This window comes from Caloenas nicobarica, chromosome 24, assembly GCF_036013445.1.
Source record: "Caloenas nicobarica isolate bCalNic1 chromosome 24, bCalNic1.hap1, whole genome shotgun sequence".
In the NCBI taxonomy this organism is placed as follows: domain Eukaryota; kingdom Metazoa; phylum Chordata; class Aves; order Columbiformes; family Columbidae; genus Caloenas; species Caloenas nicobarica.
The window spans coordinates 234,140-259,190 of NC_088268.1; the positions used below are offsets into that span (position 1 = coordinate 234,140).

Consider the following 25,051-nt stretch of genomic DNA (forward strand, 5'->3'; position numbering starts at 1 on the left):
TCTCATCAATGTATATAAACATCTGATGGGAAAGAATGAAAAAGACAGAGTGAAACTCTTGTCAGTGGTGTCCTGCGACAGGACAAGAGGTAATGGGCACGAACTGAAACACAGGAAGTTCCCTCTGAACATCAGGAACCTGTTCCTCAGCATGAAATTCCCTCAGCATCGCTCATACAAGGCCTATGTCACATGCCTTCCTCATCCCCATGGGATCTTCTTGTTCATTTCCACTGGGATCACTGTCTGTCATACCTACATTCCCCCTGCCCCATCAGTTCTGGAGCTCACTGTGAATGTTCTCTATTCACTGCTACCTCCAGTGATGAATCCAGTCGTTTACAGCATGAGAAACATGGAAATTGATTGTCTAGGAGCTTTTTCCCCAAAACAAAAGTGTTCAGCTTTTTGTTATGACTATGACTTAATGGAGATTTTCTGCATAATAACAGAAGTCTGATGGCATTTTCTCTTTGAAAAAGGTTTATAGAGATTTCTCCGACCAGTATGAATTTGCAAGAGTTAAAAATGGTTATGTTTATATTCAGAAGTCAATAGCAGTCGTCCCAGTTACCACCACTAAAAGTAAAATTAAAATCTGTTACTTTAAATATCATGCTTTTGTCTAACCAGTCATTTGTAAACTAGCTAAGCCTATCTTAAGATAAAAGTTCCACAGCACCACAGGATAACGCGTGTTGGAAAGGATCTCCAGGATTTCTAGTCCAGCTGCCTACCCAAAGTGGGGTCAGCTACGAGATCTGGTCACTCAGGACTTTATTCAGTTGGAATTTTAAACTCTCAAAGGATGGAGGTTTGCACAGCCTCTCTGGGAAACTCATTCCAATGCTTTAGACTCTACAGGGGAAAATATTTCCTTGTAATAAGGCTGTTTGTGCTGATGGAGGCTGTCACACTGTCAGCAGAGCCCTTGGAGTGGTCTTCTCTGAGAATCACACCAATCCTGAGAGGCAGATTGAAGGAAGCTGCCCAGATTTGGTGGCCAAGTGAGAGTTTGGCCATTTGGATGTCTAGAGACCACCAGCAAGGTGGGTTGATTCAGCCAGGGGCTGGCAACCAGGGAGCCGTGAGGATGGTGCTGGCTCGTGCAAGGAAGGTGGAGACAGAGCATCTCAGTCCAGCTGATGAGACGAAACACCCAGGTCAAAAGCGTGTAAGTCTGCCAACTCTTCCCATTCCTCAGCTGGCCACTATGTTGTTTTTTGCAATCCGCCACTCAGTTAACAGCCAGCCTGGCACCAATCAGTGCATGGACCTGAGCCCCGGCCCCAAATCTGCAGGCAGTGCTGCAGGGCTGGCAAGGGGACAGGTTCCTGGAGGGACGCGCGCCACCTCTCCAGCACACAGGACACACGGCCCTGCTCGCAGGGGGCCCTTGTCAGCTGCTGCCCGTTGCACCAGATGCGAGGACGGACGCGGCGCGGGGAGATCTGCCAGACTGCCTTCGGGCAGCAGCCGTCCTGCTGCGGGGTCTGCCGACGCCTCCGCGCTGCCCCCCGCGGAACCGCGGCCGCCGCGCTCCCCGCCCGGGGCGGCTGCGCAGGCGCTCCCGCGGCCGCAGCCGCTCATGCGGTGCCGCGTCCCGCAGCGCAGATTGCAGGCGCTCCCGCCCACTCGCCACTTTCGCTTCCGAGGCGGGGGGTGGGGTGGTCCATGGACCCTGGTCAGATCCCCTCTGTCATCCCCACCCCTCAGGGCATCCCCGCCCCTACTCGGCATCCAAGATCTCGGCTGCTCGGGAGGGGTTTGCAGCGATCCCGGGGGGGTGGGGGAGGGGATGAGGCGTGTCTCCGCCCCAGCAGCCCTGCCTCCCTGCCTTCCCATCCGTCCGGCTGTCCGGCTGTCCCTCCGGCTCCATCGCTCCGCTCACCGAGCCTCGCATCTGCCTGTCCGGCCGAACACCTCTTGCTCTGCCTCTCCCTCCCCTGTCCCCGTGTCTCATCCGGCTGCCCCTTTCTCGCTCCCTTCCTCTTCCATCTCTCCCTCCATCCATCTGACTGTAAGTCCGTCCCTGCTGACTCTGGCCTTGATCCTGGTGAGTGTCCAGTTGTTTGTGCTTCGCCATGTTATTCCGTCGTTATTCTCTGTTCGTTGTCCCTGTCCACTGGGAAGGACTTGCCCCTATTCACCCCTACTCTCTGGAGGACTTGCACCTTATTTGCTCTGTCTGTCCACCCTGTCAGCATGATGGTGAGGATTTTTCTGGTGCTCTCCACCCTGTCACCCTAGAGTGGGAACTGGGGAAACTGAGGCAACTATATCTGAACCAGAGAGATCTCTGTGGGTGGGTTTGCGGTTGAGGCTGGTCCCTTTCACCTCCTGGCACTTGGTCACAAGACAGCCACTTGAACTGTACCCTCCCTCCAGTGCCTTTCCGGGATTTGCGCTGCAATCATGGAATATCTGACCTTGGCGTCATTTCTCTCTCCATCATGTTTCCCCTCATTATTTGGACTTTCAACCTGCCCTCACAAGCTACTCCATGAACATATCTTCACATGTGCTATCTCTTGTGCAGCTACATTCACACAATACTATTTGAGATAGGTACTTGCTTCACCTGTCCATCCATCCATTTCAACAAAAATTCTGATGTCTCTCTGTTTGTCCACCTATGCATCCATCTGTCCCAAAATGGACCTTGTCTGACAATCTATCCAGCCAGCCATGGATGAATAGCCATGTATTGTTCATCCCACTACAGTCTCATCCATCCATCCATCCATCCATCCATCCATCCACTCTTGCTTTCATGCCATCTTCCCTCCATCTTCCCTTGCTATCCCTCAGTTCTCTTCAAAATCCTCCTGTGGTGGGGGTGGGGTGCAGACCTCCTCAATGCACAGATACACCTGGTGATGTCCCAGTGCTCATCAACAGGGATTTCTGAATCCCTGGGTTTGCTCTGGCTGTACATGGTGGGTTGGGGCTTCCAGCTATGTGTGTAGGTCTGGGAAAATGACATGAAATCTTCCCAAATAGGGTCTGCCTGGTGATTTTTGTGGATCTTCCTTGTCTGCCCATCTCCAGCAATGTTGCGTCAGAGCTTTGGACTTCTAGGAAAATCCTACGCCCACGACAGTGAGCTGAGGTTCAGGCTGCTGAGGGACATTTGGGGGATGGGGATGCTCTCAAACAGGGACAAAGAAAGGAGAAAGATAGGCAGCCAGAGGGGGAAATACCTGGAAAGGATGATCCCAGAGTGAAATGACGGTAGGAAAGGTCAAGAGCTCTGCAGGAAAAGGGTGGGGAACAGAGGTAGGGGGAAAAAGGGAAGCTTGGGGTGGGGGGACAGACATTGCTCTATGGCAGGTCTACACTAGATCCTCAGTAGTGTTGGTCACCCAGGCTTGGTTTCCAGGGTGGGAACAGGCACATACTTGAAGCAGCCCCAACCACCTCCTTGTGTTGTTCATGGATGCTGATGGACAGGTCGCATCTCTCTCAACAGCAACAGGATCCTTTTTGCTGGGGAAGTGGCTCCGCATACCACTGCACACAGTGCCTCTGTGTAGTGCTGTGGTGGATGTTGCTATCCAGGATTATGTGGCTGACGTGGCCTCAGAACTTGTCTACCAGAACAAGAGTCTGATCTCCACAGAAGTGCTCTTTGTCTTCCCCCTGAGCCCCCAGATGGCCATCTACTCCTTCCAGACCCGTAGTAAGGATGCCAAGATCCAGGCCATGCTACAGGATGAGGTACCAGCATCGGGGGATGAATGGGTGAACCACCACAGGGGCATGGGATGAGAAGCCCACGGTCCGCCTGGTGATCAGCTTTCTGTCCCTCCCCTTCCCACCCAGGCCCAGCAACTGCACGAGGCTACAGGAGGCTGGGAGAACATGGAATACCTTCAGGATCAGTCTAAATATCCGGGTGAGGTGTTTGCCTGCTTCCTGGGCACCCTGGCCCCTGGCAGGGAGGTGGTTGTGACCTTGCGCTATGTCCAAGAGCTGTTGCGGGAACCAGATGGAGCAGCCCGTTTCGTGCTGCCACCTACACTGCATCCCTACACAACACTGTATGGTGAGTGACCCCACAAGGAACCTGCTCTCCCAGTCACACACCCCATAGAAGGGCCACAGACTCCCCATGTACTTTATGAACAGACTCAATGAAAATTCCCTTGGGACTCACAGGGGGACCCACATTTTTCCACCATGCAGCCCCTGGACAGATCCATATATTCTTCCCTGTGCCCCATGAGGGGTTCCACACCTCCCACACGTTTCCCATAAAGAGACTGATGGGCCCTTCCATGCACGTTATTGACAACCCCCAATTCTCTCCCTGTGCCCTATATATCCTGCCCCCTGCCACTCCTGCAGGGAGAACCTTCGCCCTCCCCAGTGCCGTGTTTCTCCTTGCAGCCTGGAATTGTCACACTGGCAAGCTGCCCTACAGCCTGCTGCTCACCGCCAGCCTGCAGTCACCCCGTGGAGTGGCCCATGTCCATGCCAACTTCAACCTCTCCCCTTTGATCTACACTGCCCAGGACCGCAGCACTGCTCAGGTGTGCCCTCCTGAGTGCCAGGACCCTGGGGGCAGCTTTGGAGGGGCAGCATCACTGAGAAAAAGGGAGTGCACTGAGATCACTGCCTGTGCTCCTGGCCAAATGCTGAATTTGGTCCCCTCTTCCTGTGTCTGACCAGGCATTCCTTCTCCAGGTGTCCCTGGCTGGCAGCCCCCCAAGTCAGCAGGATTTGGAGCTGCTGGTGTATTTTGGAGATCTCACTGCAGTCAGTGCTGTGGTGGAGAAGGGAGACCCTGGGGCCTCCGCAGGTGAGTGGAGCTGGGGAGGGAACAGGGGGGCACATCTGCGTTGCAGGAGGCATGGGGGCATGGGGACACACTGGGGATTCTGGGGGCAAGATATCACTGGACACTGGGATGGAAATGGGAGGCATTCAGATGGGATAGTTTGGGTCCTGGGGTTTAAGAGTAGGGTGTTTGGGACACTGTGGTGAGGTATCAGATACAGCAGGATGTGTATTGGTCCATAACAGCTGATTACGAGCCAGGAGTGTGCCCAGGTGGCCAAGAAGGCCAACAGCATCCTGGCTTGTATCAGCACTAGTGCGGCCAGCGGGACCAGAGCAGTCACCATCACCCTGTATTGGGCACTGGTGAGGCCAAACCTCGAATCCTGGAGTCAATTTTGGGCCCCTCACTACAGGAAAGACCTTGAGGTGCTGGAGCAAGTTGAGAGAAGGGAACGGAGCTGGTGAGGGGCTGGAGCACAAGTGTGATGGGAGCGGCTGAGGGAGCTGGGGGTTCAGCTGGAGAACGGGAGCTGAGGGGAGACCTTCTGATCTCTGAACTGCCTCAAAGGAGCTTGCAGCCAGGGGGGGTCGGGCTCTGCTCCCAAGGAACAAGTGCCAGGACCAGAGAAAACGGCCTCAAGTTGTGCTGGGGAGGTTTAGACTGGATATTAGGAAAAAGTTCTCCATGGAAGGGGTTGTTGGACGTTGGAACAGGCTGCCCAGGGAAGTAGTTGAGGTGTTTAAAAGACTTGTAGATGAAGTTCTTAGGGACACGGTTTAGAGGTGAACTTGGCAGTGCTAGGTTAATGGTTGGACTTGATGATCTTAAAGGTCTTTTCCAACCAAAATGTATCTATGATTCTATGTTAGGGCTCACTGGGTAGCTGTATTGGAGGCACTGGGTTGTAATACATGGGGCTCTGGGCTGTGTAACTGGTGGACAGTACAGTAGGGTATTGAGGTGTCAGTGTAGGGTATCGTGGGCGCTGGGATGGTGGAAGCTGAAAGCACAAAGAGAATCAGAACTAGGAGGAGGAGGAGAGGGTCCCTACCTGGCCTTCATCCAACCCCACACCTCCTCCAGGCTCCCTGCTTGGTGACCCCATGGTGTTGGTGACACTGGCACCCAGCATCCCTGAGGCAGTGCCTGGGCAGTACCAGTCTGGAGAGTTCATCTTCCTCCTGGACACCACTTTTCTTGAGCATGCACAGGTACCCTCACAGAGCAGAGAGCAGGATGGGGCGGAGGAGCAGGTTAAGGGGCAGCAGACCAGGGCAGGCGTTTACAGAAGGACCAAGATGTGAGGGGGGACTGGTGGGGCCTCAAATGGTCCTGAAACACCTCAGGTGCCCACAGGAGTTCAGGGCTTGGGTCATCCAGAAGAGTCCAAAGGTTTTAGGAGGTCCAGACTATGGGAAAAGGCATCTGCACCCCCACCCCCTTCCCAGTGCTTCCCAAGACCTGTCTGCTGTGTCTTTCCACAGGACTCTCTGCTCTTCCTTCTCAAAAGCCTGCCCCTGGGCTGCTACTTCAACATCTACTGCTATGGAGAAACCTCTGTGGGCATCTACCCGTGAGCAAACATGGGGCAGGCTGGGTGCTATGGGGCTGGATTAGGTGCTGGTGGGTAGAGCTAGATATTGTGGGGCATGGCTGGGTGCTGTGGGGTTAAGATGGGTGCTATGAAGCAGGGTTAGATGCTGGAGGCCAGGTGTGCATGCTCTGAAATCAGCTGGTTGGTATGGGGCAAGGTTGGGTGCTGTAGGGCAGGGCTGGGTTCTGGAGATGGGATCTTTGTGGCATCATGGGATAGCATGTCTGTTGAGCAGAGTCTTGTAGGAACTATGAAGCCAGGTCTCTTTAAGAACTGCTATGGGCTGGGGCAAGGACTTGCAGAACACCCTAGGCCATAGCTGTGGGAAGTGCTGTGGGGCAGGGCCTCAGGGAGCACTAGGGCCAGCACAGAGCAATGTGTTCTCCAAACACGCCGTGTCTCCTTCAGGCAAAGTGTTGAATATACTCAGGACAACTTGATCGAGGCCATGCGGCGCATCCCCTCCACCGGCTCTAGTCTGGGTGACACCAACCTGCTGGGAACCCTCCGCTCAATCTACGATACCCCTCGTCCCCACGGGCACACGCGCCAGGTCTGGGTGCAGGGTCATGGAGGGGTGGGGGGACAAGTGTCCAAGGAGGAGAGAGAGGACACAGGAGTGTGGGTGGGAGGAGCCACCCAAAGTTGTATGGTGGTCACAAGGGAACAAGAAGGATACTGTGAGGTGTGGGGGAATGGGGAGGACGGTCTATAGCTCTGGGGGTTTCTGTTTCTGGCCCTGAGTCGACACCTCTCCCTTGGGTAGTCTTTCTCCAGGAAGCCCCTTTCTTGGGCCCCTCTCTCCATTTCAGTAACCTGCTCTCCCCTTTTTGGAGTCCCTGTGCAGGGCCCCACCACTCATGTCCCCTGTCTCCCAGCTCTTCCTCTTCATGACCGGGCTACCACCTGACAAGGAAGCCATTGCAGCTGAGGTCTGCCGTCACCACAACAGCCACCGGTAATGGGGACCCTCTGCCCCCAGTCCTCCAGTTACCCTTGGTTGCCCAGTCATTTCCCTTCCTGATGAGGACCCCTGTTCACCAGTGCCTGTCCCAACCCTTGGGCCCCTCCAGTGTCCCAAAGACCCTTCCCACACTGCACAGCTCTCCTATGCCAAGCCCCTGTGTGGGAGTCCTTGCATGCTACTCCCACAACCAAGGCACCCTTCACAGACTGGGTAGGGAGACTGAGGCACAGGAGTTGTACACCCTGATGTGCCCCAGAGCTCTGCCCCAGCCTCACTAGTCTGACCCCAGCTCTGCCCCAAGTCCCAGCTCTCCTCTGCCAGCTCCCTGTCTAAGCCCAGCTCCAACCCATCCCTCACTCCCTGCTCTTCCTCCTGCCCCGTTGTTCTGCACCCCAAATTTGTTCCCCCAGCTTTGACTCAGCCTGTGTTCTCCAGCTCTATGCTGGCATCCTTGCATCCACGTCTCATTTCTAACACCTCTCCCTGCTTTCCCAGTAGGTGTTTCTCCTTCTTCTTCTCTGAGGACAGCGCTGCCCTCGCTATGGCCTTGGCCAGGGAGACAGGGGGTGAAGCTACCTACATCTCCTCTGACAACAGTATGACAGCTGTGGTAGGAACCCAGGAGCCCTGGCGGGTCCCCCCTCTATTCCACAGACACACTGACTTTGAGTACCCCAGCACCTGGACTGCCCACACACAGTAGTTGAGACCCAGCTGCCCCAAGAACCCAGGCATTCAGGCTTCCCGTGACTTTACCCCACCACCCCACCCCACTGAGAACCCAGGTGCCCAGGCTCTGCCCCACTGTAACCCACAGACCTGACTGTGCCCAGGGAACCCAGCACACACAGGCTACCCTACACATTCCATTGGACCTCAGGGAAGCCCAACACTGGTGGCCATGGGCTGAACCCTGGCAGAGCTGTGAACTGTCCCCAGTGTCCTGCCCTCTGTCCCCAGGTGCTGAAGTGCCTGAAGCGGGCCCTCAAGCCAGCAGCTGAGGGAATCTCTCTGAGCTGGACCCTGCCCCGCGGTCTGGAGGTTGAGGTGCTGGGTGGCACACCTCAGTCCATCTTTCAGGGTCAACACAGCCTCCTCTATGTCCAGATCCATGGACAGGCACAGGTGAGAGCTGGGACTACAGTCACACCCAGTTACCTCCCAGTAGCCTCCCAGTAACTTTCCAATATCCCCCAATAACCATCTTGTGTCCCCAGTAACCTCCAGTAGCTTCCCATGTGTTCCCAGGATACAACAGTGGCCAAGGGGGTCATGACCTTGCAGTACATCCTGAACGGCCAGCATGTCACTCACACGATCGAATTCTCTCTGTGCCCACAGGGAGGTGGCCGGTGAGAACCTGTCCCAAGGGAAGATGCATGCATCCCTTTCATTTCTAACACAGAGTCCACCAGAGAGAGGTCCAGACAGCTTGTGCATGCTCACCTTCCACACGCAGTCCCAAACTGGCAGAGATCCCAAGTGTCCAAGCATGCTGTCCTTCCCTGCTTTGACCTCACAGCGATAGGACCCAGAAACCTGGGTATCACCTCCTTCCAGAGAGATGAGGACCCTGGCATCCAGGTTTTCCCTCAGGCCTCACCCCGCTCTCTCCCTAGGCTGGCTGGGCATCGTCTGGCTGCAAGATGCTTGCTGAAGAGGTTGTCGCTAGAGGCTATGAGTGGGTCAGGGGATGAACCAAGGCATCGCGCAGTTGAGATCAGCCTCACTTCGGGGATCATCTGCCCCTTTACCAGCTATGTGGGGGTTTGCACATCACAGAGGGTCAGCTGGTACCAAGGTAAGGAAAGACACTTGTGGGAAAGAGCTGGTGGCGCAGCTCTGTGAGATGTTCTCATTCCACTGGAGCTAGAACCCCAGCGACAGGGAACCCCCAGTCCCACGGGGTAGGCCCCATCACCACCAGGTCCTTCTTTCCCATCTGCTTAATTCAGCCCCTTTTTCTGTTTGTCCTCAAAGGGCCCCTGGCACTGTTTCCACTGCGCCAGTCACTCGTCCCCTGCCAGATTGTTGAGCTTCGTGGCTCCAGCAGGGTCTCCTCCTGCTATCCTGTGAGCCTCTGGGTCCCACCCGGCTGGCTGACAGCAGCGTGTGCATCATGGCTTGCCCTCCGTCGACTCACCCATGGCATTGCTGCCCTGCCTCAGCGGGGGGCTCGCTCAAAAGGTATGGGATAATTTAACACATTACAGGAGGGTTATACTGCCATGTCTTGCCCATGGCATGGAAACCAATGAATTTTGCCTTTAACCCTTTCCTTTGTTACCCTTAAACCTGCAAGTCCTTCAGCGAACATGAGACCCTGCTCAGAGACACCCAGGGAGGGGACAGGGATGGTGCTGGATCATAAATACACATTTGGCTAAGATGTGGTGTGGGGGAGGTATCAAGAGAAGTCTTTGGACATGGCTGGGCAGGAATGCCAGGAGTAGAGGCAATGGTCAAAGCTGGGGGCAAGGTAGGAGTGTCCTTTGAGGACATGCAGATAGGGGCTTAGACTGCAAGTATCTGCCTAAAGAAGAGCAGAGATAGTGTTCTGGGATATGGCACAGAGGTCAGCTTCCTGTGATTCTCCCAACCCTCCTGTTCACATCTTCTCCCACAGCATGTAAACCACCACCACCATCTGTTTCTTCTCTCAAGTATGTGGACCCCACAACATTTGTTTTGTGCTCACCAACTTTTGGGCTTTGGTTCACCAAAGCCATTGCTGAGTGCCAGGAGCTGGTGGCACTGCAGAATGTAGATGGCTCCTGGGCCCTCAGCTCCAGCTTGGCCTCTGTGCTGGAACTTGATGAGGTTGAAATCAAGGGAAAGATGCCTGGTGAGGTAAGCGGAGAACCTCTTACAGTGGCAGCGTGTCGTCCTGGGGCAGTGGGAACCCCTTGGCTGGTGGCAACACCGGCATACAAAGGGCAACCAGAGAGGAATGAAGGGATGGGAATCCAGAAGCCACAAAGGAAGGAGTGGGAAGCAGTGAGGGGGCAGGAGGATGCTCAGCACTGTGTGCTGGTCTGAGTCATTGCTTTCCTCCAGGACATGGAGCCACGCATCTGGGCCACAGCGCTGGCTGTGACCTGGCTGAACAGAAAGGACAAGTGTTACCAAGACCTCTGTGAGCTGCTGGAGGCCAAGGCTGTGACCTGGCTCTGCAGCCAAGCTGGTGAGTCTTGAGGGTCCTTTTCCTGCTGATCCCCACAGCACAGCCTCCTCCCTTCTCTCTCCAGTGGGACCTGCCTGACCCCTTCACATGACCACAGTTTCCTGGGGACAGGTGAAAGAGTCCTGTGTCCCCTTTCTCCCTTCCATCTGTGGACTCTCCCTCCGGCCTGACTCCCCTTGTGCACCTGTCTCTCCCTGATTGCAGTGTCCCAGCTGGACAAGTGCCTGGAGGCAGCCAACACCCTCCTTGGGAGCAGCGTGAAGCCAAGTGTCTTCAGGCTCTGAGCTCAACACATGCCTTGTGCTATAGACCAGCAGCACCTGCAGAGCTAAAAATGGCCAGAAAGTACAGCCTAAATTCACATACTGTGCAGGGATATCAGTGTTGCTACCAGCTGGGGTCTTACACTACAGATGAATTCTCACTGCTTAAGTCTTCTTCTGGTTGGGCTAAACCTGTATCATACTCAAGAGGAAACCTCTAGTTCAGAGCCTCCAGCATGTTTGGTTTGGGTGGAGGTGGAGTGGGAAGGAGCCAACACATTCCCCAGTGGTTGCCCTTCCTGAATCATGTTTTGGCAAAATGGGCCACTGGCCTCCACAAAGATGGCGCCTAGGGACATGGTTTACTGGGCAGATTAACAATTTGACTCAATGATCTTAAGGGTCTTTCCCAACCTAAATGATTCTATGATTCTATGGTTTCTGCCTTGACAACAGTGCTGTGCACACTAGAAAAGACGAGTGTTTAGAGGTGTCAACAGTGGGCACAACAGCAGTGGCTCACAATGAGGGACTCCTGCTGTGCCCCATTTGCTGACCTCTTTGCTTTACCCCAAAAGTCCAGGCTGTGTCAGGAACTCCCATTCTGCATTGTCATGTAAAACAATCATTTCAGAAGTAAAACTGTCATCTACATCTGACCCAGCCCATCATAATGTCTAAGAGAATTCATGTGGGACAAGATTGATTTGAAAACTATCAGCATGTTGGAGGTGGAACTGCAGGAGCTTTTGATCAGCAAACCAGTATGTACTCCCTCCTGCCCCAGGGCCCTGAATTCATGGGTCTCATTCCATGTTGGCAAAGTCTCTGATTCATTTTCCAATAAACAGTGAATCTTCTATCAGCCAAAAGGTGTGACATAGCATCTATTTCAGTTGGGCCTATGATCCTTCCTTCCATGGGCCATCTATGAGTCACCAGGAGGGACATGAAAGGACACAGCTTCCCAGAGATCTGTGTACTGTAATACACTAAATAAGGTGCTGCCATTGCTCTTGGAAGAGCACAGACCTGTTCCAGGTTAGCAAGACCAGAGCTGAGGACTTGCCAGGATTTTTCTAGACTTCTTTTGGCTTGAACTTTTTTCAGCTTAATCTTAGTGGTACCAACACTTTGCCTAGCACATAGATGGCTGGTGTCTAACTTATCCTAGCTGTAACAGAAAAGTTGTCAGGTGACTAATGACCAACTTGTATTTAGCTTTAGTTTTTTATCTCCATTGGAGCATGTGGCTCTGAAAAGAAATGCTGTTCTCTATTGAAGCTTCACCTCTGCTGTCTGTAGCAGACACAGCACAAATGTCTGTGTACCACCAGCAGCCCCCTCCTGCCCTGGAGGTCAGTGGGGAAACAGAGGAGTCACCTTCCCTAGAGAGGCAAATGGGGCAGGGCTGAGAGAAATGTGCCTTCCCATACTCCATGGGGTGTAGAAGGAAAGTAGGGCATTGGGGACCTCACGTTTTGGAGAGGTGAATCAGGACTGTGACGAAATACTAGTAGCTCCGCTTACTTCAGCCATCAACAAATGCTTTGTTGATCCAGGGAGAGGTTTTGGTTTCTTCCCACCAAGAGACTCACAAGGGTGACTCAGCTGATCAAACTTAGTTGGTGTCTATGGCCTAGAGGGAATAACAGACTCGGGTTCTTTCTCCCCGTTGACCATTGGCAGAACCTGAATAGGCAACCTCAGTCAGCCACAGCTGCCTAATTCTGAAGAAGTCAATCCCATTATAATCTTCTGCAGGATATGAGCTGAATTCCCTTTCCAGAGCCCCACCGAGCGCTGCTGTGCCAGTTTGGAAAAGCCTGTGCTTGCTACTCTACCTCAGTTACTCTTTTGCTTAGAGTAGGCTGAAATGCTCTGGAGGTCTGGGGAGGGACAGCCATTGCCTGGGGTGTTGAAACAGTGCACCAGCTCAGAGCTTTCATCCTCCACAGGGATACACGGTGCTGTGTTCCTGAAATCCCCAGGCAGACACCCCCCAGGACACTATTTCCATAACACTAGGAAATGGCATTCAGCTTCTTCAGGCCCAGAGCTCCCTCTACGGCAGGAAGAGTGGAAAAGCTGAACTTTCTGTCGGCCTTCCTGTGAGATGGGGGTTTTCAGAGAGAATAAGGAGGGCAGAACAGGTGACACCCAGACCCGAGTCTTCGTTCCCAGGCACCATCACAGGGAAGGTCCTCACGCTCTTGATTCACCATGTTCAGTGCAGGAACCTCTCCTAATCGCGTTTGTCATCAGCATTTCCAGACACAATTCATCCCAACCTGGGCGAAAGGTGTATTAGAGTTTGGTTGCATCACCTTTTTGAGCCACCTATCCATTCCTGGATTTCTATGGACCACCTACCTAGGTGCTTTCCTTCACCATCTCCATCTCCCTGTAAAGGCTCGAAAGTTACGGGGATGAAATCAGCAGGGACATAATTGTGCTCATCGTGTGAGACGGGGATTTTCAGAGGGGATAGGGAGGGAAGTGATATGGGGTAGAACAGGTGACACCCACACCCAAGTCTTCGTTCCCAGGCGCCATCACGGGAAAGTCATCACTTTATGCTGAAGATTAGAGGAAAGTACCATGTTTGTGGAGGCACATCTGAGCTGTCCTGATTCAGCCAGCGGGTCTTTACGTAGTGAAAATGAGAGCCAAAGCTGTCTGACCCCTCTCCTGGGTCTCCGGTTCGGCCTCCGAGGCAGGCACTCCTGCGCATGCGTACAGCGGCCGGCGACGGCGCCGAGTTCCGCCCTTTTGCGGGCACGAGGACCGCTCCTGCGCAGCATCCGCTGACCCGGCGGCGAGTTGGGTGCGCGCGCCTGCGCCGCCTCGGGGTGCCCCGGAAGCGCTTGCGCGGGTTGCTTCCGGCCACCTCATCCGGACCATGTCGGGCTCGGTGCGCTCGGTGCTGCGGCGGTTCCTGGCCGAGTACGGCAGCGGCACGTCCGGCCGCCTCAAGGTGCTGGACGCCTACCTGCTGTACGTGCTGCTCACCGGGGCGCTCCAGTTCGGCTACTGCCTCGGCGTGGGCACCTTCCCGTTCAACTCCTTCCTCAGCGGCTTCATCTCCGCCGTCGGCAGCTTCATCCTGGGCGGTCAGTGCCCGCCCGGCTCCCCCGGGATCCCCTTTGCACCCGCGTCTGTAGCAAAGCCCGAGCCTCCCCCAGCAGCGCCCAGAGGTCCCGACGCCCGAGGGCTGCCCTGGAAACGCCCAGATCTCCTGTGGTGACCCGGGGTTTCCTTGGCAGCCGCGGCCGTTCCCCAGCAGCCCACGGGGGTCACCTACAGCAGCCTCAGACCTGCCCGGGCAGCCAGGGAGCTCCAACACCCCCATCTTCTCCCGGAACCCCCCGGCTCCTGCCCCGCAGCAGGAGGCTCCACAGCAGCTGTGACCCTGCGGGGATCCTGCCCAGACGCTCCACAGAGCCCGGATCCTGTCAGCCCCAGGGTGTCCGTGCTGCTCCTGGCACTCGGGAGCCCTCCCCGGTACCATCCTGTACTGGTGACCTTCTGTAGCAGCTGTCCCATGGTGAGACCCAGACCAGCACTGACTGCTTCAGGGTGTTGCTGTCCTATAATTCCCCTCAAAAGAATCATAGGGTCATTTAGGTTGGATAGGATCATCTGTGCAGCCCTCCCCAACACACTCAGTAGAGAACACAAAAATATTCCTATTTCTTTGTGAGTCCCATCTTGTTATAAGCCTATTCCCCTCAGGACTCTCCTGACCACCCTGATAGCATAGGGCTGTGGGGAAACTGCAAATCCCCTGCAAGTGTCCTGCTCATCTTACAATAGAGACAGAGTTACCCTTTCTTGTGGGATGGGGACGCAGGTGGGCTGGGCTGCCCCAGGATGGTGCTGCCTGCCATGGCTGCCTGTTGTGATCCCCCGTCTCTCGTTCTTTCCCTGCCGCGCAGTTTGCCTTCGGATCCAGATCAACCCCCAGAACAAAGGCGAGTTCCAAGGCATTTCACCAGAGCGGGCGTTCGCTGATTTCCTCTTTGCAAACACCATCCTCCATCTTGTCGTCATCAATTTTGTTGGCTGAGCTCCAGAAGAGACTTTGAGGTACTGATCCATGGGCTCACAGCTCACATGACTTAAGTACTTTTGGGGAGCTGAAGGAGACAGTGAATGCAGGAGCCCCAGCTCCTGGCTGTTCTCTAGGTTGATACAGGGTTAGAATTCACAGTTTCTGTTTTTGTGCATGTACTTTTTGGCTTGTATAATTTAAAAGGCAGTTTAATTAGAGTGCTACGGAAACCCACGCACATGTCTCTCTTAGAAGAGAAATACACCATTTTGCAGGAGGGGCTTTGGGAGCTGGAGCTCCTGGCGCTATTGGGAGGCCATGGTGTGGCTGGTGCGCAAGTCTGGGATCTCTCAGCAGAGGAGGAGTTTGGTACGGGGAGGGTTTGGTGCTGGGAAGCGGAGGACATGCCCTGTTGTTACTGTTGCAACAGGCCACAAGGTCACTGGAGCCTGTGGGGTCTTTCCTGTCCCTTTGCAGGAACATGGCTCATGTTGCCTTTCTCTCTGCAGGTCTTGAATTGCTTTTGAGCTCTGAGCCTGGTGCTGGGGAGGGCTGCTCCATGCAGACCCTGACCTGCTGCCACGGCCAGACGAAGGGACCAAGATGTTTCCCCACGGACGGTCCTATGGAGGGGTCTGCTGCCTCATTACAGCTACTGTAATCCTTCCTGTCAATAAAACCCTTCATAATACCGCAGTCTTTTCCCTGTTGGTGACAAATACAGAGGTTCTTCTGATGACCAAGTTCCCTCTCAGGCTTGGCTCCCTTTTTTTACCCCCTCCTTCCCTTTCTACCAAGTAGGGGTTTTTTTCTGTGCCCCAGTTTCAGAGAGAAACAGGAAACGAATCGTCAGGGAAACTCAATGGTCATCCCCCCTTTTCATCTCCCCGTTTCCTGACGCTTTATCTCATGGAAAGTGTAGTTGCCAGTGTGCCTTCAGGCTTCAAAGCTGTGGAAAATTTGGGTCAGGCTGTGGTTAGCAATGATGAACAGAAGGAAGTGAGGGCTGTCCTCTAGCACAGCCCCATGAGTACCCACCTCCCCAGAGGCCCTCCTGTCTCCCTCAGAGGCATGTGGGGCACAGCTGAATGCAACAGCTGGATGCCACAGCTGGATTTAAAGGCTCACTAAGGCCTAGCAGTGATCCATAGAATCATAGAATGTCCTGAGTTGGAAGGGATCCACAAGGATCATTGAGTCCAACTCCTGTCCCTGCATATGACAACCCCACAGTTCACACCGTGTGTCTGAGGACGTTGTCCAGTCTCTTCTTGAACACTGTCAGGTTTGGGGCTGTGACACTTCCCTGGGGAGCCTGTTCCAGTGTCCAGCACCCTCTGGGTGAAGAACCTTTTCCTCATGTCCAACCTGAATCTCCCCTAGCACATCTTCCTGCCGTTCCCTGGGGTTCTGTCACTGGTCACTAAAGAGAAGAGTTTGGCACCTGCCCCCTACTGCTCCCCTTGTGATGAAGCTGTAGACCATGATGAGCTCTCCCCTCAGTCACCTCTTAGTCTCCTCCAGGCTGAACAAACCCAGTGACTTTAGCTGCTCCTCATATGGCTTCCCCTCCAAACCCTTCACCAACTTCATAGCTTCCTCTGGACACTCTCCAGTAGCTTTATCTCCTTTTACCCTGTGTCCCCAGCCCTGCACACAGTGAATGCTCCAGGTGAAGCCACCCCAGCGCAGGGCAGAGCGGGACAATCCCCTCCCTGCCTGGCTGGCCCTGCTGTGCTGGATGCACCAGTACACAGGTCCCTCTTGGCTCCAGGGACACTGTTGGCTCATGTTCAACTTGCCATTGACCAGAACCCCCAGATCCCTCTCTGCAGAGCTGCTCTCCAGCATCTCGTCCCCCAGTCTGTATGTACAGCCAGGGTTGCCGTGTCCCAGGTGCAAAATCTGGCACTTGCTTTTGTTGAACCTCATGCAGTTGGTGATTGCCCAGTTCTCCAATTTGTCCAGATCCCTCTGCAGGGCCTCTCTGCCCTCAAGAGTGTCCAAACCTTCCCCACAGTGTGAACTTCAGTCTGATGTGCTGGGAAAGCCAAGGATGTCGGATGGGGCTGCTGAGCTGTGTCTCAGAACTGCGCTTGAGCTACTCTGGATCCATGGAGGAGGTTACACCTCAGACCCTTCCCCCTCTAGAGTGCTGTGAAATGCTTGAACTCAGTGTCTTTGGCCCTTGGCGACCAACTCCTGCATTGAGGTCAAATGCTCCTTTGTCCTGATAGAAAATGAGAGCCCTGTGGTCATCTGACCATGGGCACAGCATGAGATATTAACCCCTGCTAGCCTCTCCACACCGTTGGCTGCAGAATTTACCTGGGTGACTTCATGGCACGAGGCTCCATCCTTGTATTGGTCCTGCTTGTCTACTTTGTTCTGCAACTGAAACTGGGTAGATAAAATGTTCGCTCGGGCTACATGACAAAGCAATGCTTGTCTGCTGCTGGCACTCAGGAGTTAAAACATGGGTCTGATGGCTTCAACCTCAGCACTAGATTACGAATCCTGTTTACTGGCTCTTTCCTTTTAGCATTTCCAGCTGTGCTGCAGCCATTAAACCCATAGAAGTGTGAAACCTGGGGCTCCTCAGTCTCTTGCCTACGATGGGTGAGTAGGGTCTCTGCTGTCTCACAGGGTGCTGCTGTTGTGTCTGTGGTGGGGACAGAGAATTGATGTCAGCTCTGAGCACTGTGGACTCTGAATCCAGCGATTTGAGTTTTTCCAGGGGTTGGTCAGGTTGGACATGAGGAAAAGGCTCTTCACCCAGAGTGTGCTGGACACTGGAACAGGCTCCCCAGGGAGGTGTCACGGCCCCAGCCTGACAGTGTTCAAGAAGAGACTGGACAATGTCCTCAGACACACGGTGTGACCTGTGGGGTGTCCTGTGCAGGGACAGGCGTTGGACTCCATCATCCTTCTGGGTCCTTCCAACTCAGGATATTCTGTGATTCTACCGCCCTCCGGCCCCAGCCATTAAAATGGGTTTGTTTACACTGGTACCAGCTTTGCCACCGCTGGGGAGCAGGCGGGAGATGGACACGAGCCGCTGGTCTCACCTTTCCCGTGCGAGGGGCCCCGCAGCCGCTGCGGCTCCGGCCGCGGGCACCGCCCCGTGGTCGCTGTGGACGCGTCCTGCGGGGTGGGACCTCGTGTGGCCGCTCCGCAGAACTGCGCGAGACCCGCGGAGGAGGAGGGACCGGGGGTTTTCTGGGGCGTATTTTACTATTTTTTTTTTTATTATTTTATTTTATTTTATTTTATTTTATTTTATTTTATTTTATTTTATTTTATTTTTAAAATATTTTTTTTCTGATTTTTAACAGCTTGCAATGCCTCTATTTCCATAAAATTAGCACTAGAATTGAGGTCCTATTAGAGCGTCACCCTCACTGAGAAGAAGTTTCTTCTCACATTTAAGTGGAACCTCTTGTGTTCCAGCTTGAACCCATTACCCCTTGTCTTGCTGTTGGTTGTCACCGAGAAGAGGCTGGCTCCATCCTCGTGACACCCACCCTTTATATATTTATAAACATTGATGAGGTCACCCCTCAGTCTCCTCTTCTCCAAGCTAAAGAGACCCAGCTCCCTCAGCCTTTCCTCATAAGGGAGATGCTCCACTCCCTTCATCATCTTTGTGGCCCTGCGCTGGACTCTCTCCAGCAGTTCCCTGTCCTTCTGGAACTGAGGGGCCCAGAACTGGACACAATATTCCAGATGAGGTCTCACCAGGGTAGAGTAGAGGGGAAGGAGAACCTCTCTCGACCTACTAACCACCCCCCTTCTAATACACCCCAGGATGCCATTGGCCTTCTTGGCCACAAGGGCACAGTGCTGGCTCATGGTCATCCTGCTGCCCACCAGGACCCCCAGGTCCCTTTCCCCTACACTGCTCTCTAATAGGTCATTCCCCAACCTATACTGGAACCTGGGGTTGTTCCTGCCCAGATGCAAGACTCTACATTTTCCCTCGTTATATTTCATTAAATTTTTCCCCGCCCAACTCTCCAGCCTGTCCAGGTCTCGCTGGATGGCAGCACAGCCCTCTGGCATGTCAGCCACTCCTCCCAGCTTGGTGTCATCAGCAAACTTGCTGATAGTACACTCAATTCCCTCATCCAAGTCTGGATGAACCTACACCTTATAAAGACGATGCTCGTGTCCCTGTTCACACTTAGAAGAGGACAAGGAGAGGTTGTTTCATGTACAGAACAATGTTTAGTGGGAGGTGACAGATGTCAGGCACATTATTTTCTCCAACAAAACCCATAGAAAAGATACAAATTCAAATTCATCTCCTTCCCACAGGCAGGTATTAGTGGGCAGGAGCTGTCATAGGGGAGTGGGTGCTAGAGATGGATCACGGCAACTTGTTCACTGCCAATGTGAGAGGACTCTCTGGTCTGTCCCACCTTCTTTCTTTCTCTCTTGGGTCAGGAGAAATGAAAGGATATTTCAGCTCGGACTCACTGCCTGTGTAACAGGGTGCAGGGGCCTATCAGCAAATTCAGAAATGTTACACACTTCTGAGATGTCTCCCCACTACCCACCACACTTGATAACGTATTTTCCCCTCCTTTCCCACGCCTATGCTATACATAGCTCAATTGTTTCTGCTGTACCCAAAACAACTCCTCAGACCCAAGAGCAGGCTGTGGTGAGGGGGCAGGAAGGGAGGATGCCTTCACCTCGTTCGACTTTGGCTTGTGGTCTAACGTCTGCTGTTCTTTTCCACATGTTCCTCCTCCCTGCCATGAGCCACACCAGCCCTGCTCCCCCACCCCCTGTTTTGTGCCCCACTTTCCAGAGGAAGTGGTTTCTGTGGTTGGGTGTAGAGGAGCATCAAAAGGTGACCCAGATCTCAACCACGACGCAATGGAACTGGTGGTGCGTCCTCTTCCTGTCCCACCTGGGCCATGAGGCCCATTCCACATCATCTCCCACTGTGTTATTTCCTGCCTTTGCTTTGCTCTGTGGTTTTTCTCTCTCGAAATAAACAAGAAAACACAAAGTGGTGATGGTGGGGGGGAGGTTACATTGTGGTTGTGGGAAATTGAAAGCCTAATATCTGAAAGTATCTTCAAACTAGAGCTACAAATTCAGTGTTTTGGAGATCACTTTACTCAAAGCATTTTACCTTATCTGTACACATCCCCTCACTCAGGAAATCTTATCACTGGGGTCATTTAAGCTGGAGGAGGAAAAACTGACATGTGGAAACAGAGGCAGCACACTGTCCACCTTGACCATACATCTAAGAGTGGGTTTGAAGTGCAACACAAAGGATTTAAGATGTATGTTAATTTTTAAAAGCGATGCTAAAGGTAAATGAGTGCAGGGCACCTGCTACATGGTCAGGTGGCAGCACCATGGCAGGAGACCGGGGAGACTGTTGTGTTGCTGCTCAGCACTAGGAGCTCAGATCCTGTGGCACGGATGCTGGCATCAGGTTCAGATTGGATATTAGGAAACATTTCTTCATGGATAGGGTTGTGTAGCAGTGGAACAGGCTGCCCAGGGAAGTGGTGGAGTCACCATCCCTGGAGGTGTTTAAAAGACATGTAGATGAGGCTCTTAGGGATATCGTTTAGTGCTAGATTTAGGTTATGGTTGGACTCGATGCTCTTAAGGGTCTCTTCCAACCAAAATGGTTCTATGATCATCTTCTCACGCAGACCCTCTCCCACATGAAACGCCAGGGCTTTTGCCTAACAGCATTTGAAGCATGAGCCTTTCCAAAATCAGAGTTTCTTGCAATAGCTGTGAATCCAGCATGGTGAGAAATATCCCATGAGAGGAAATCACCCCACCACTCTGCTGAGGCTTTCCTACCACTTAGTTTGGGCGCTGGTGTGAGGAGGTACAAGCAAGGTTCAAGCTTTGCAGGAGAGTGTGTTTCCTTCAGCGCACCCCTCTTGTTTCTCCCTCCAGAGGAATTTCTGGTGCTTCACAAGAAGATGGAGAAACTGATGTCACAAGAGGAGCAAATTTCCTTTCCAGTCTTGCCAGTGACAGAGTGAGCCTGGAGACATGGGCCTGTCAGTACCGTTAATGCCAAGTAGGTGCTTTGTTCTCAGTGACACTTGGGAGTGGGGGACATTTAGAGGTAGGACACGTCAGGCTGCTACATCCCCCATAGCAGTAAGACCTTCAAGAACCTGGACCACTGCCTTGTCCTCTCATTGTGGGCAAGTTGTAATTCACTATTGTCTTCACATAACAGAGTCTACTCTTGAAGGAGACGTGCTCTCCTCCACTTCCCTCCGAGCCAGACACGCGGTCCTCACCCAGACAGAACAAGGATGTCCTGGAAAGGGAGTTTGTGTCTCTTTTCTCTGTAGTAGATCCAGCCAGTTACTGCAAAAAGCACCTGATGGACAAGTCAGTCTGGAGAGAAGAGTCCAGACACCCCGTCCCTCCTTCACCCCAAAGGCCAGGCCCATTCCTAAAGTTTATCTGAAAAGTAAAATAAGTTCCTCAAATGCCAGATGCAAAAGACAAACAAGTTTCTTATTTTTTATAATTGTTTAATAGCAGCCCAAGGCCTAAAGAAATGCCAAGACATTGCGGTTGGTTGCCAGTACAATTCAAGAATTAGCAGCCTGTGAGTTTCACATGCATCCACTGTTTCCAAGAAGTGCACATGTGAACAGGTAAATATTTCAGTATAGTTTTACGGCATGATTAAAAAAAGAAAATGGGAATTCTAAGGTTGTAAGAACTAAAAAAAAAGAGCAAAAGGAGTTAGTAATTTTACAAAATGCAAGGCCAAATCTTAAAATGTTAAGGCCAGATAGACTTTAAAAAATAGTAAAAGCCATTATTTTCTTCTATGATAATTAATTGAGAATTTCACTGAATTCAGGACTTCTGGGAGACCTAGCAGTGTATCTTTTAGGGGGGAAAAAAAAAAAGATACCTTGCTCTGGTCTAGCAAAAGGTAGCAGGACATGGTGCATAGCACCTTGAATAAGACTCTTTTCAGTGTGTTTCATTTGCAACCGAAATGGTGTCTGTGGGATGCACTCTAAGACGTGCAGACCTGAAAGCTATCAAAATACGAAAAGTTCACATTCGAGTGATATTTAGCTTGCAGTTTTCAATAATACTGCCCCAAGCAGAAATTGTGTGTCAATTTAACACAAGTAATTGTGACGTTTGGCAATTTATAGTTATAGCAAACTATGCTTCATGCAAGAACGGCATTGTCATGCTAAATTAATTAGGCATGTGGGGGAGCAATATGCTGAGAATTTTAAGCTTATTAATAACAATGCAAATAAAGCAATGGAGACTATAATGGTTGGTGTGATATACAGGAACAGCAGGTCATGTTCCCTGCAGCAGGAATCCCTCTTGCACATGATGCTCTGGTAAACATTCCTCAGCAGATTTTTTTGGTACTTCAGGACTGCATCATCAGGTTACTCTCATTCCTGTAACAACAATAAAGGTATGTTAAATCATTATTTGGGACACAGTCACAGCTATACAGTTGTAGACCTGAAGTTCCTAAGCAAGAGAAAGAGGAGAAAGAGACACTGGCCAAAACTAATAAATTAGGGCTGAGGTCTTAAAGTCAATAAGCATCAAACTTTCCCATCTGGAGACTAGTCATGGATGAATCTGATGGATGAATGCAGACAAGGGAAGAGGTGGATGTAGAACTAGAAGGGAGAGATGTTTAGAAGGAAGGAAAAAGTTAAATTTGCAAGTTGATAAGGAAAAGTAAATAGACTTGAGGGGTGGATGAAAACAATTATATGGCCAAAGGAGTGGAGGGATTTTATTGTTGGTAGACAAAAGGTGTATAGATAGACTGCGTAAACAGTTATTACAGAGAGAAGGAACATTCATAACTAATTAATTGACCCAGATGTTTTCTGCCAGAGACCTTACCACCCCCTATGCATACTCACTTTTTTTTCCACGTAAGCATTGTCATCAGCACATTAAAAATTATTCCTTTCATTAGAATTATTTTCAGGCCCAGCTGTGATAAAGACAGCATGTTCAGGTTTTCATCTGTAAAAGTAACAGAGAATTACAGTCACAAGAGCACTGAGACATCCTCACATCCAGACAAACTTAAAAGCACTTCTGAATGAGTCTGTTACACTTTGTGTGATTGTCAGGCTACCGAGCCAGTGAGCAGGACTGTGTCATTGAGAGACTTTCATTTCTTCCAGTTGGTGTTTCAAGGGCTGGGTTTTCATTCAATAACTACTTAATTATCCAATATGCAAGCCTGCTAATCATCTAGCTGTTTTTAAATCAGATGTATTATGAACCCAGGATGCTGGAAGCATCCTTCTTTCCTCTCTCTAAAATTTTTTAAGATGGGAAAGGGGATAACAAGTTAAATTTTATACAAAGTACACAAAGTCTATTTGGATTTTTTATGAATCTTAAGTTACAAAGCCATTTTCATTTGAAAATACATTGGTCTATATCGGAGAAACAGGGAGCTACCATCAAAAAGTCGGGTTTTTTTATCTTTGAAAACCTCTCTCTGAAATGACTGCTCAAATCAGCCAGGTTTACTGACAAGTATTTCTCCGAAGTGGCGGTTTGGAAACATTCGGCTAACCAGTTTCCTTTCAGCAAGGCTGCATGTTTGCAGAAATACAGCTATTCTGCAAACATGGCAAGTGCAGAGGCGGGCTCAACTCATCTCCACTAGCAGAACAGCAATTGCTTGGTCTCCAGTGATGGCTCATGTACTCCCACAGCCACGAGCTGAAGCAAAGCTTGCTCAGATGCACTGTTATGCAGCCCTGCTTCTGAGCACATGCTGCAGAAACCACCTGCTTATCTTTTGCTTCATCAAGTGTTTGCGCACCCAAAAATAAAAACAACTCTTTTGAAGTCTGAAATGCAGACAAACATCCAGTAAGGCTGACTCATATCAGTACCTTGAATCATTATGTGATGGGGAGTGGTTGGTTGGCTAATCCTAGCAAGAGCATGTAGGCACCGATCTCAAAATTACCAGCTCAAATCTAGAATACTACATTAACCCAATTACTTCCAGCCTTGATGTTTTAACCCTGTGGGGCCCTTTTGGAAATTTCCAGTCTGAGCATTTTTGCTCCAACAGGAACTCTGCAAACAGGGAATATTACCAAAAATTTCGGAAGACATTTCCTTTAGTCAGGCCAAACTTAACTCCTAGAATGCTGTGTACATACCTGTCCTGAAGTGTAGAGATATCCCTGTAACACAGACAGCGCTGACACCTGAAGATAATAGCAAGAAATTTAATTAGTAACAGAAATGTACTTCTTCACAAATTCATAAAGATGTCCCTACTTAGAAGGGCTGGGTTGGACTCTTTTCTGCTGTTTTAAGGGCAAGCATAAAATATGATCTAATGAAACTTTAGTGTCCTATCAGACAAAGAAATTTCAAGCTTTGTATCTCCCATGATGTGATTTTAAGATCTCTCTGCTGTGACTGTACTGGTCTACTGAACCTTAATCTTGTTCCCACAAAGGAGGAAGGCAAAAGAAAACAGAGTCAACAAGACAACATTCCTCTGGAGTGTGGAAGCATAATCAGCAATGCTTGCAAGGTTGGGAGATGTGGTCAGGTCCTGCTCATACTGATAGCACAGAGACCAAAGTACCTCTAGCCCTGTACAAACATCCGACAAAGCCATTACCGCTTTCAGGATCCTCGCCCTCCAGTTCTCCAAAGCCCTCATGATTTGCAGAACACTGCATTTCATCTTTCTTGGCCCAGTAGGTTGACAGGTAGCCCGCTTCTTGTTTGTTCTCCAATGTTGCCACCTCCACTATTGCATTTGTCTCATTAACAGCCCGGTTAAGAGTAAGCTTTTCAGGGGAGTAATCTGTGATAAGGCACATTTCCAAATTCTCATCATCTTTAGAGACCAGCCTGTAGACTGAAGGAGATGGAATAACATCTGAAAATGGAGAAGAGACATTAGATGAGAGTACATAATCACAGTTCGTTCAATCTTAACATACAGACACTTAGGTATTGAGGTTTTTCCATGATTCACAGAATCATAGAATCACACAGAATCAGAATGTCAGGGATTGGAAGGGACCTTAAAAGATCATCCAGTCCAATCCTCCCGCTGGAGCAGGAGCACCCATATGAGGTTACACAGGAAGGCGGCCAAGTGGGTTTTGAATGTCTCCAGAGAAGGAGTTTGGGAAGTGGCCT

General features: G+C 51.5%; 3 protein-coding genes across 3 annotated transcripts in view; 2 read left to right on the plus strand and 1 right to left on the minus strand.

Annotated features, from left to right (window-relative positions):
* Window positions 1-3,053: 3,053 nt before the first annotated feature.
* Window positions 3,054-11,577, plus strand: LOC135998282 (von Willebrand factor A domain-containing protein 5A-like). Its single transcript, XM_065651446.1, has 17 exons — window positions 3,054-3,102; window positions 3,473-3,720; window positions 3,826-4,048; window positions 4,393-4,535; window positions 4,690-4,804; window positions 5,870-5,997; window positions 6,271-6,359; window positions 6,789-6,933; window positions 7,259-7,338; window positions 7,846-7,957; window positions 8,308-8,472; window positions 8,596-8,699; window positions 8,967-9,148; window positions 9,328-9,534; window positions 9,974-10,197; window positions 10,405-10,531; window positions 10,736-11,577. The coding sequence occupies exons 1-17, from the start codon at window positions 3,054-3,056 to the stop codon at window positions 10,813-10,815; spliced, it is 2,421 nt and encodes an 806-aa protein (XP_065507518.1). The 3' UTR covers window positions 10,816-11,577.
* Window positions 11,578-13,679: 2,102 nt separating this feature from the next.
* On the plus strand, window positions 13,680-15,544 carry DAD1 (defender against cell death 1). The gene is made up of 3 exons (XM_065651179.1): window positions 13,680-13,907; window positions 14,733-14,883; window positions 15,358-15,544. The coding sequence occupies exons 1-2, from the start codon at window positions 13,697-13,699 to the stop codon at window positions 14,861-14,863; spliced, it is 342 nt and encodes a 113-aa protein (XP_065507251.1). The 5' UTR covers window positions 13,680-13,696; the 3' UTR covers window positions 14,864-14,883; window positions 15,358-15,544.
* Window positions 15,545-22,219: 6,675 nt separating this feature from the next.
* Window positions 22,220-25,051, minus strand: part of LOC135997909 (M1-specific T cell receptor alpha chain-like) — a 165,819-nt gene continuing 162,987 nt past the window's right edge. Inside the window, exons 4-7 of the mRNA XM_065650830.1 lie at window positions 24,522-24,785; window positions 24,049-24,096; window positions 22,777-22,882; window positions 22,220-22,293 (exon numbers count right to left, since the gene is read on the minus strand). Of these exons, the coding sequence (XP_065506902.1) occupies window positions 22,263-22,293; window positions 22,777-22,882; window positions 24,049-24,096; window positions 24,522-24,785 (449 nt within the window). The 3' untranslated portion in view covers window positions 22,220-22,262. The remainder of the gene's footprint in view (window positions 22,294-22,776; window positions 22,883-24,048; window positions 24,097-24,521; window positions 24,786-25,051) is intronic.